This window comes from Centruroides sculpturatus, unplaced genomic scaffold, assembly GCF_000671375.1.
Source record: "Centruroides sculpturatus isolate CEXI.00-Female unplaced genomic scaffold, Cexi_2.0 scaffold2222, whole genome shotgun sequence".
Classification (NCBI taxonomy): Eukaryota; Metazoa; Arthropoda; class Arachnida; order Scorpiones; family Buthidae; genus Centruroides; species Centruroides sculpturatus.
Genome location: NW_019386640.1, coordinates 19,052 through 30,577, shown reverse-complemented (window position 1 = coordinate 30,577; position 11,526 = coordinate 19,052). Strand labels below are relative to the sequence as shown.

Below are 11,526 nucleotides of genomic sequence, written 5' to 3'. Positions count from 1 at the left end.
TTATCAGTGATGTCGTTGTCATTGGCAGCACGATTCTTACAATGTTTATATCACTTTAGTGACAGAACTGTGAAAAGAATGGATTCTGAACAGAAATTTATATTATTATTATTATTTAAACTTTTTGTACTGAAGCAGCGTATATGTGCTATCAGAGAAGGGTCTCGTTTGTTCGAACATTTGTACATCTGCTTCCGCCATTATTCTTGAACTTGTGGTGGACCACGAGGAAAGCTTGAAGCGACTTAAGCTGAGCCAGTTGTTGGTAGTTAAACTTGTTTAACGTTAAGCCAGTTTCGTTCGTATTTCATACCTTAAGTTGGCTTAGTCATTTAAGCTGGCTTAAAATCTACAGTGTGAATAGGGTATAAAGGTGCGGGAAATATGAAGCTAAAAGTGGTTGAAAGTGGTTTCCTATTTCGATTTTAAAAATGTTCGAATTCAAATTCGAAAAATATTCGAATTAAATTTCGAATATTGGTTCGATTATAGAACGATTGTAAACGTTCCAGAAACGTTGAAAATAGTTCGTTTGACTGGAAGTGAACAGGAGACGTTCAAAAGTAAAATCAGGACCAGATCTCTAATTAGTCTGAAAACGGGTGACCTAATTGGGTGTGTTCTTTTATTTTTCCGCGTAACTCCGCGCGAGCGACATCCGTTTAAAAATTCCAGCGGAACGCGTTTCTAAATTACGGTCGGAGTGCGCGCCGTCGAACGGCAAAAACGGCCGCTTGTAGTAGTAGTTTACGGTGGAAAGCAACATGGCGTCTTCCACGGCTAAAATAGTTTCGTTTCGGGGTCCATTATCTGGTTTTATCAATGAAAATTTAGAAGTTGTGAAAGCGCGAGTTAGGGCACGTGGTGATGTAAGTGTCTTTTCGAATTTTTTTCCGATGGTAGCTGGCATTCTAATTTTTTCGTGGCTATTTCGAATGCTCTTTCAACAAATAATCCATTTTGTGATTAAATTTTACAGATTCAGATTCAGATTCAGATATTTATTTTGTATATGTCACAAGACATATCCCGGTGCCGCTTGTGCATAACCGGGTGAATACAAGTATATAATATTAATTACATAATATATGAGTATAACCTTGATTACATAAAATATGAGTAAAATTAAATACATAATATATGATTATAATATATATACATTTTTAAATAATAAACGCGTACAATAGTATATAGTTAATTGCACGCGCGTGCAGTAACTTATTGCAGAAGCATCTTGTATTGCAGGACAACACTTATGATGTGCCATCAAAGGCAATACTCTCACACTCAATTGATACACAGTATCATTTGTAATCATNATTATCTTAATCTTCACTATCGTTACTTTTTGCCCACAAATAAAAACCCAGCAAAGCGGGTCCTTGCAGCTAGATTCTAGATTACTTAGAAAAACATTCTTTTATATATAAAAAAAACTATATTACATACAAATGTACGAACAAATAAAAACCCAGCGATGCGGGTCCTTGCAGCTAGTAAGTTTATAAAAATCAATGAGTGGATCATTTAAAAAGTTCGCTTGAGTTAGTGTTTGACCCGCAGATCATAGGTTCGCCACCACTACACTACACCTTTTAAAAATTTTCTGTTTACTTTTTCCATGAGATTATAGCAACGACTGAAAAAATTCTATAAAATATATGTTGGCTACTTTCAATAATGAACATTAACAAATACTATAACCTCTGTAAACTATACTGGAATGAAAAATTTATATTCTTGTGTAATTATTAAACAGTACAAAAGTTAAAAGTTATTAGATGTTCGAAGTTTAATTTAATTTGAACACTTACAGTTTAAAAGGTATATATAAACGATTAACACATTAAACGGTACAAATAAGATATAGAAATAACATTGTATCTGCTATCAAAACATTAAAAAAAAATTGAAAATGCATTACCAGTCACAGATTTTCTTATAATGTTGTTACATCTCTATTGACAAAACTGTTTTACATAAAAATAAAATGGAACCCATCAGTATGAGTCACCAAAAAAACATCAGTTTTTCACTTCTGACTGCTCGGTCTTCTGTCTTTGCTTAATATTATCCCAGTCGAATACGGAGTCGTATTGATAATTAAGTGTGCGAAATAAATTGCTAAATAATTGCCTCAGGTACGTATAATTCGGTGTTTCATCAAAGCGGAGACCTCGACAGTAATTCAAGTACGTTGCAAATTCGGCCGGAAATCCCTCACAAAGAACTTCTACTGGTATCGACATTTTTTTTTCACTTACTTTTTCATATTTTTGTTTTTTGGTTGCTGCTGCTAAGCCTTGCCACGGTAGACTTCCACGATTAAAATACATTAACACGTATCCTATCGACTCCAAATCGTCCCTCCGACTTTGTTCAATACCCAAATGGGTATTAATGCTAACATAATTGGCAGTACCAGCCAAATTTCTATCCTCACGATAAGGTATATGTTGTCTACTGAGAATATATGATTTTGCTAAACCAAAGTCTATGAGATAAAGCATATTGCGATGTCTTCCAATTCCAATAAGAAAATTATCTGGTTTAATGTCTCGATGAATGAAATTCTTATTGTGAACATATTCAATTCGTTCAATCATTTGATCAGCTAGCATTAAAACAGTTTTCATAGTAAAACGTCGTAAACACAATGTAAAAAGTTTTTCTAAACTTGGCCCAAGAAGATCCATGACAAAAGCGTTATACTTTTTTTCTCGTCCATACCATAATATACGAGGAATACCGACACCACCTTGAAGAAATTCATATAATGTACTTTCGTAGAGTAGTCGTGAATTCTTTACCTTTCTTGACTCCAATTTTATAGCGACCCGCTCCTCATTTGTAATGTCGATGCCAAGATAAACTTCCCCGAACGAACCACTTCCTATCTTACACATGGATTGATACTTTCCACCGACGATAAATTTTTTTCTGGGTGAACTACTGGCGCTAGCCATTTTCTTGTAACGTATATCTAGCGTTCCACTGACTTTTTATAACCTTACAGTGATCTCAGCCACCTTATAAAGAGCACGTGCTTACTGAGTATCTGTAAACTCAGCCACCTTATAAAGAGCTTACTGAGTATCTGTCAACTGCACGTGCAGCTGACGTAATATCTGTAAACTGCACCTGCAGCTGACGAGGTATGTGTAAACTGCACGTGCTCGTTTTAAGTTGGTAAGGCTGTTTGAAAAATTTTACCCAGTAGTATTCCATAAAATGAATCGATTCTAGACTAATGTGACTCGAACTTTTTCAANTCCCAGATGATAATTTTACACTGTATCAGCACGGTGGCCATGGACGATTGTTTTTTAATGTTGCATACTGCGTTAGAGTTATTTTGAATATTTAATGGCAGCTTAAATACTGAATGAGCTGTTCTGCCTCCATCCAATAAAGTTGCCGCAATGCCCGATGATGCAACGGCCAATGCGATGCCATTATTTGATCGTATTTCAGCAAGAATTAGCGAAATAAGGAATCTTTTGCCACTTACACCAGGTGCATCCAAAAAGAAGAACCCACCTTGTCCTGCTGAAACTGCGAGCATAATGCGGTCATAAATGGTTCTTTGTTCGTCATTCATTAGTTAAAAAAGATGTTAAGGGTGAACAACCGTTATCACTTAGGGGTATGAAAAATAAATAGTAGCCTATTCTCAGACCTACTGAATATGCATATAAAATTTGGTAAAAATCGGTAAAGCCGTTTCGGAGGAGTAAGGTAACTAACATTGTGACAAGAGAATTTTATATATAAGATGATGATAAATATTAATCAAATGCAACATAAGATTTCTAATGTCTCGATGTAAATAAATATTTTATACAATTTTATTTACGACGTGAAAGAGATTAGGCCATTTATAAGCAGAGCAGAAGTATTAGTTATTTATCGCATTATTATACGTTATTACATGTTGATTTTAATCCATTTTTAAAATGAAATGATGCTTTAATATTTCTATTAATGATAAGGTGACCAAATATCCCGCTTTTGGCGGGACAGTCCCGATTTTTAACAAGTTGTTCTGCACCCCACAGTGTTTTAAAAAAGTCTTGAAATTTTGGAAAAATTAAATTTTTGTCAATTATGTGTCATGAACTTGCGTCTTATGTTTTAAATTCGGTAAAGATCGTTACGTATTGTGGCTGTAGGCCATATTAGATGCATACAAATAATTCCCGTATAATGCGGTACTTCTATTGCACAAATTCACTCTAACACGGTTCGAGAATTGGAACCATCTCCGTATAACACGATGGTTTTATAGCACGGGTTAACTCTAACACGGTTCGGAAATTGGGTGATACCCTCGTACAACATGAAATGTAATAATGGATTCGTTCTCTTATACTTCCGCGTAACTCCGCGCGAGCATTCTAATTATTTTCGTGACTACTTTGAATGCTCTTTCAACAATAATCCATTTAATGGTTAAATTTTACAATTGGAACCCTTCTTTTGCCTCTAATAGCTCATTTTAGAATTATATATTTCTCCACACGATATTATCGATACTGCGGGCGCCATCGTTTTTCGTTCACCGTGATTCCTAAATGCCTACAAACAACAGCGCACTCCCGTTGCAGAGCGACCGCTATTAACGAACGTACTCAAAAACTGTTACCAGTTGATGATGCTCATGCTGAGATGATATAAAATGAATAATCCTCTGGTAAAATATTTACTTAAATAATAAGTATTTTACCTATGAAAAAAATGAATAATAAATTCGATTTAAATAAATATTTAACACCATAATAAAAAGTAAAATTCATCTGGATACGAGTCCAATTTTTCTTGCCATGTCTAATCACCAGGAACAACTATTTCCATTGAAGAGACAACCTTCCTTTAGAGGCTATGCCTCTGCACAAATAGGCAAAACAGTTTAAAATGTCCTCAGGTGACAATCACAACACAATTAAAAATATAATATTTCTTTGTAAAAAAGGGCTGGCAGAATTACAATTTAATAAAAAGTAAAATTCTGAAAAATTGGACTCGTATCCAGATGAATTTTACTTTTTATTAAATTGTAATTCTGCCAGCCTTTTTTTTACAAAGAAATATTTTACAGCATGTTTTTTTTTAATTTTTGGAACCTAACCTCCCTTTCCTCACTAGTTATTTGTTTCGCATAACACGGCAATTTTTTGGAACGTAACTCCCGTGTTATACGGGGGTCACCTGTATTTTTTGTAATTTTTATATATTTTCCTTTCTTTGTTTTTTGTCTATTGTTTGTCCTTTGTAAAATTTTTTTCCCAACCCTTCCTAGTTTTCACTTGGATAGTGATGACTAGTCATTTTAGAACAATAGAGAGTAATGTGTCCCTGAGGGCTGTGTGTGTGTGTCCAACGAGCCAGCGTTGCCATTCCTACTACATTTGTACTTTTCTGGTACATTTTGCCCTTTCGAGTATATGGAAAGATTTTTAGTACATTTTGAGTACATTATAATATTTCAGTCCCATTAATGGTACAAAATAATATTTCGAAATAATGCGAAAAAATTAGTTTAATAAAATATCACTTGTGTCACTGCTTGCTGATTTGATTTACCCAATCACCACATACACATGGTGTATGTCCATCGACATCAACAACATACGGATAGTTGCACATGCAAATGTTATAACTCAGTGGTCTTCTTTCACACGTGTCACAACGTTTCAGCGTCTACACATTCTCACAAGGACCTTGACAAAATTTTCACGCCACGTGGTCCAAACAATTCACATCTGTCAAACAAAAATAATGAACAAATAAGGAAATCAATGATTTTAAACTTTTGTCCTAAATAATATCAAAATAGCCGTTAAGTCAGAGTCGAATTATTACACAAAATAATTTTGAAATTGTACAGTATATAAATAATATAAATACTTTTATATTATTTTCTATCACTATAATTTAATTCTTAATTACGAACTTCTAAGAACTTCTGATCTAAGAAGTGAATTTCCGTTTATTAAGAAAAGCAAAAGTGATCACATCGTAAAATGTGAGAAATGTAATGGTAAAATTTCTATTTTGCACGACTGGAAGGATGATATTTCAGAGCATTTGGAGACACAGAAACATATTGGCAGAAGGTCTTATATCTTATGTTATTAATCACAATCATAGCTTCGGGTCAATAGATTGTTCATCGCAAATTATCAAAATATTATTCAACAAAAAATTTGCCTGTGCTAGAACAAAATCTGAGGCAATTGTATGTAATGTGCTTTGCTTATATGCATTGTCAGAATTTAAAAGAAAAAACTAGAAAAAACAAATTTTATTTCCATATATTCAGTCGCATCTAATCATAAGGATAGAAAAATATTTCCAACCGTTATTAGATTTTTTGATTCGGAAACAGAAAATTAGAATTTTAGATTTTGTATTGAATATCATTGCCAGCAAAGTACACAGCCCTGGTTTGAACACAATCAAGCAACTGTTTTTCAAAATGCTGTAAAATTTATTGAAGATGACAAAATTTCGGTAATCGAAGTAACAAAACGAAATTAGAAATTTAAAATATCAGTGTCAAGAGCGGTTAGAAAATAATTTTTTTTTTCATTAATCATCCGCAATAGTATAAGTCAGTTAGAAGAACAAGATGCAATAAATCGCTCAGATTTCATGAATCACGTCAAAAAAATTTATAGTGAGTAGCAGCTGGCATGATGAGATGGGAAAGTGCGTGAGTAATAACTTAAGACTACCGATTTGACGTCATAGTGTGAGATGATACACGTCACACGTTCAACACGTTGGGATTTGTAATATGAAAAACTCGAAACTAAGGGCTCTGATTAGTCAGCTAAATGATGTCAACCCACCTAATTTAACTCACACTTGATCTTTATGCACCTCCCAACCGAATCATATAGAATAGATAATTTTAATGGTGTGATTATTTTTTTTTAAATTTAATATACGCGCACGAAAATTTATACTTTGTTACAGATATTATTCATAAAAAGTTCAAGAAAGGTGATTTTTTGAATTTGTCATATGTATTTAATATAGTTTGACGAAACAATAAAATTAACTAAGTTTTGTATAGGTCTGAAAGAGGAAATGGTAAATAAGAATTTCCATACATTTCATCGTGAAAATTGTTTATCGATATAAGTGTGGGAAAAAAGTAAAGTTGCATTTGTACTGTAATGTTTTCATATTAAGCTATTTTTTTTTTTAAAAAATCCTTTTTTATTTTTTGTTAAAATAATACTAATGAATAACTATTTCTACATGCCTTGTATGTGCTGTATACCTGGATGCGTAGGAAAATATAAAGTGATGTGATATCCAGTGTCTATATGTAAGTTAGCACAGGATTTGATTTGAAAAGCAAACCAATGAATTAGAGAATTTGTAGAAAAAATAACTTATTATTTAAAATGTTTTAAAAATCATGCATTAATTAAAAAGTATGAATTATGTTTAGGAGAAAATATATATTAAATTGTTAACTAATCTACATTTTTAGTTAGCATATTCTGTTGTAATCTATATTTATATAAATGAATGTATGACTGTCTGTCATTCATGCATTACTAAACCATTTTACCGATTGCCATGAAACTTTAGGAACTTGTTTAATACACTCCCGCGAAGGTTTCTGGCACAGTACATTTATCCTACGCAGTGGCGTAGCGTGAGTGTCAGCCACCCGGGGCGGAAGAAAATTTCGCCCCACATTATTTAGGTATCTGAATTGAAAATACTAAAATTCAGTTTCGTCACAGAATAAGTAATGAAAAATTCCGTGCTAGTGTAGTCCACCTGTCGAAAATCGCTGACCCGGACGGCAGGTGAGGTTTGTTCGAACAGAAGTTCCTGACGCATGCGTATCTCATTTTGCGATGCGAAGAATAATGTGCAGTGCATGCCGGTTCTAAATCAGTTACAGTTAGCGACTAGGGAGACTTGAGTAGGAGTAACGTAAGTGACCGAGATGACCTAGCTCTATTGGATATTTAAGGTGTATATATATACAGTATATACGAATAAATCGTACAAGCAACAAAAAAAAAGTCGACAGATCGTGCACGAATTCCCGGACTGTCCGGATGGATGGTAACACTATTCCGTGCTTATTTGAATCGGTCCGAATCGTAGGTGGACGAAAATATGAAATAAAATAGTTCAAATTCTCACAAGATATTATTATTATTTATTGTGAAATTTTGCCGCCCCCTAAAACGTAATTTTGCCGCCCCTGCCGCCCCCACTACGCTATGCCACTGATCCTACGATAAATGGCGCGCGGGTATACAAGCATTTCAGCACGGTTAAGACTTGAATCTTGAAATTTGGTACACAGTTAGGGAGAGTAAGTCACGAGAACGCACACTAACAAAAGATTTTTCGAGATCCCTCCGCGGGAGGAGAGCATTAAGGCTTAACCGGAAGAACGGTTTCTACTGTACTATTTTTGATGCGATGTTTTTGTTTTTAATTACGTTTAGACTTCATTGACTACTTAGGGATATTAAATTGATAACATTTCAGACATTTTTATAAACATTTTTTATATACAGTAGACCCCCATATAACGTAAGTTCCTATAACGAAAATTCCTATAACGTAGCGAAAAAATTGCGACAGTATTCGTATAAAGGGACTCGTAAAACGTAGTCGCCGACTCGTGTCGCGACAAGATTGGTCGAATCTGGACCAATAGTGGATGAGCAGCCGAACTACTTTCTGTCGTTCAGCGCCACGCTACAAAGAGTTTAGGCAGGTAAATTGAGTTTGTTATCGTCTGCACAGTATTATATATAAATTATATATAAATTAGGTACTGTATATATAATTATATATTAACTTAATTTATTGTAACTTTATTATAATTATATATATACTTTCCGCCGTCTAGCGCTACACTACGGAGAGTTTAGGCGAGTAAGTTGAGTTCACTATCGTCTGTACAGTATGTAAATTAGGTACCGTAAGTCTAATACAGTACTGTAATTTTATACATTTCTTGCGAAAGAAACATTTCTTATTTAACGGCCATAAATATTATTTATATTAATGATGTCTCCAAATTTCAACGAAGTTTTCACATAAAAATAACTTATCAGAAATCGCGGCCGCCTTTGGTGCGCTGCTCCGGGAAAAAAACAAGCGTAAGCAATGGCGACGACAAACGGTGCACACTCAGTAATTAATCCTACAATTTTTTGTTTATAGCATAGTTTATACGGATTATTCCCAAAAAATTATACGTGTTTTGGAAATGTTGAGTCGAATTAGTCTAGATTCGGTTAATTTTATGTAAGAAAACCTTTCAAACAGCGTTAGTCCGTACACTTCACACGTGTCAGGCTTTGATTGGCTCATGTATTTAAGGATTCCTACAACGTAAAATTCTTATAAAGTGGAACGTATCTAAGCGTTTTAGGGGGTCTACTGTATTTCGATTTTTTAACCAAATGTTCCAACTGTTTTAAATTCGAATTTTTTTCTGCTTATTGGTTCGATTATAGAACGATTGTAAACGTTCCAGAAAATTCATCAAATTAAAAGCAGTTCGTTTGATTCTCAGCTGTAGGTGTTATATAACAATTACTATGGTTGTTGAAATATTGAATGTAAATAGGGTTTGCTTGCAAAATCCGCGCGAGCGAAACCGCGGGTAACAGCCAGTACAGTAAAACCTCGACTTACGCTACCCCGACTTACGCGAACCCGGAGTTACGCGATTTTCAAATCTCGTCGATTCGTCTTCTGTTTGAGCGCCACGCAACTCTCGATTACTCACTCCCCCACAATATTGTTCGGCTTACATGTTCGGACGTGTCGCGCGGAATCGACGCATAGCTACAATTTATTTTGTGTTATTTATTTCTGTGTTTGTTATATCTATGGAGACTCGAGAGACTCTATGTGGTGATTTCTTGCAACCTTGAACGATTCAAAAGACGAGATAAGATTAACGAGAACATTTATTAGCTTACATACATCCGACTTGGATTTTACACAAATTGTGAAATTATACCCCGAATTACGCAGTTATCGCTCGGTCCCACCTATCGCGTAAGTTCGGGGTATTACTGTATTATATATAAATTGAATACAAGTTTCTTTAAGGTTAAAAATACTGTATTGTCTAATAGAGAACGTAAAAAATAAACTTAATTTGCAATTTACATTTGTTGTTTTTGATTATTTTATTATTATATTAAATGTACGAAAAAAAGCTTTATTAAAATACAAAACAGATAAAAGTTACCTATTGATGTTTAAACAAGTCTTTTATATCACGTAATTTAGCTTAATTTAAAAATTTTGCAATAATTTTAACATTAATGTCAATACACACAATTAAGAGCTAGTGAAATTATAAATAAGGCCCCAGGAGATGATGGCATTGTGATTCAAATAGTAAGGAAAATGTGGGAGGTCTGTCCAGCGGTACTCCTCACGATGTATAATCAATGTCTAANAATTATGAACGAGATATCTTAGTAAAGGAACTGCCTCACCCAACTGAAATTGTAGGGGTAAGGCTGCTGGCTAATGATCTAATTAAGACTGATATATATATACGGACGGCTATAGGTCTGATTCAGGCACTGGGGCCGCTTTCGTAGTTTATGAGCATAATGAAGAAATTCATCGTGACAAAGTTACATTTGAAGCATATTGCTCTAATTTTCAAGCTGAGTTATTGGCCATAGACAAAGCTGTTGAATGGTGTATAAAATATGAACGGAAAGAAGGTGTCTGTATTAATACAGATAGTCGCAGTGCTCTTCAAGCCCTTACTAACCGTAAATGTAAACATCAGCAGGTCTTTAGTATTCAGACAAAACTCAGAGAACATGGTCTAATAGAGAAGTTTTATCTTAAATGGGTCAGAGCACATGTCGGTATATATGGGAATGAACGGGCCGATTTTCTGGCCAAAGAAGCAGCCACTGGTAATGAAATAGTGTTTAACACAATTACACAGTCCTGGGGAAAGGAGGCATTAAAAAGTAAAATTATAGAAAAATGGAAACAGATTTGGGGAAATAGTATAAAAGGGAGGAAAACCTTCGACTTATTCCCAAATATTTATGAAATACTCTCCCATCTTAAGTAGTTTGGGAGAGAGAGTGAACTTATAATTTGTCTTTTGGGATACGATGGCCTTGGAGAATATGGGAGCAGGTTTCATTTGGATGAACAAAATGAATGTGTATGTGAAGAGGAGATGGAAACTTTGGACCATCTTATTTATGATTGCTTGGAATGGACATCTGAAAGACATTATCTCGAAATGGTTGTATTAAAAGAAGGGTTATGCTTGCCTTGTGTGTTGTACCAATTAATNGGGTCAAATGTCCTTTGCAGAATCTGTATACGCTGAGAGTTTTGATTATTATTTATTTATAAATAAATATTTAATTGCGAAGAAGTGACTGACGCACTGACTTCTGATTCAGGTTCGAAATTCGATTTCCTGGAATAAACAAGAAAATATTAATTGCGACTCTGGAGCCCACTCGGCCTTCA

At 34.4% G+C, this 11,526-nt stretch overlaps 1 protein-coding gene across 1 annotated transcript; it reads right to left on the bottom strand.

The window, feature by feature from the left end:
• Positions 1-2,024: 2,024 nt before the first annotated feature.
• Positions 2,025-2,966, bottom strand: LOC111615467 (casein kinase I-like). Its single transcript, XM_023356873.1, has one exon. The coding sequence runs from the start codon at positions 2,964-2,966 to the stop codon at positions 2,025-2,027; it is 942 nt and encodes a 313-aa protein (XP_023212641.1).
• Between the last annotated feature and the right edge of the window lie 8,560 nt (positions 2,967-11,526).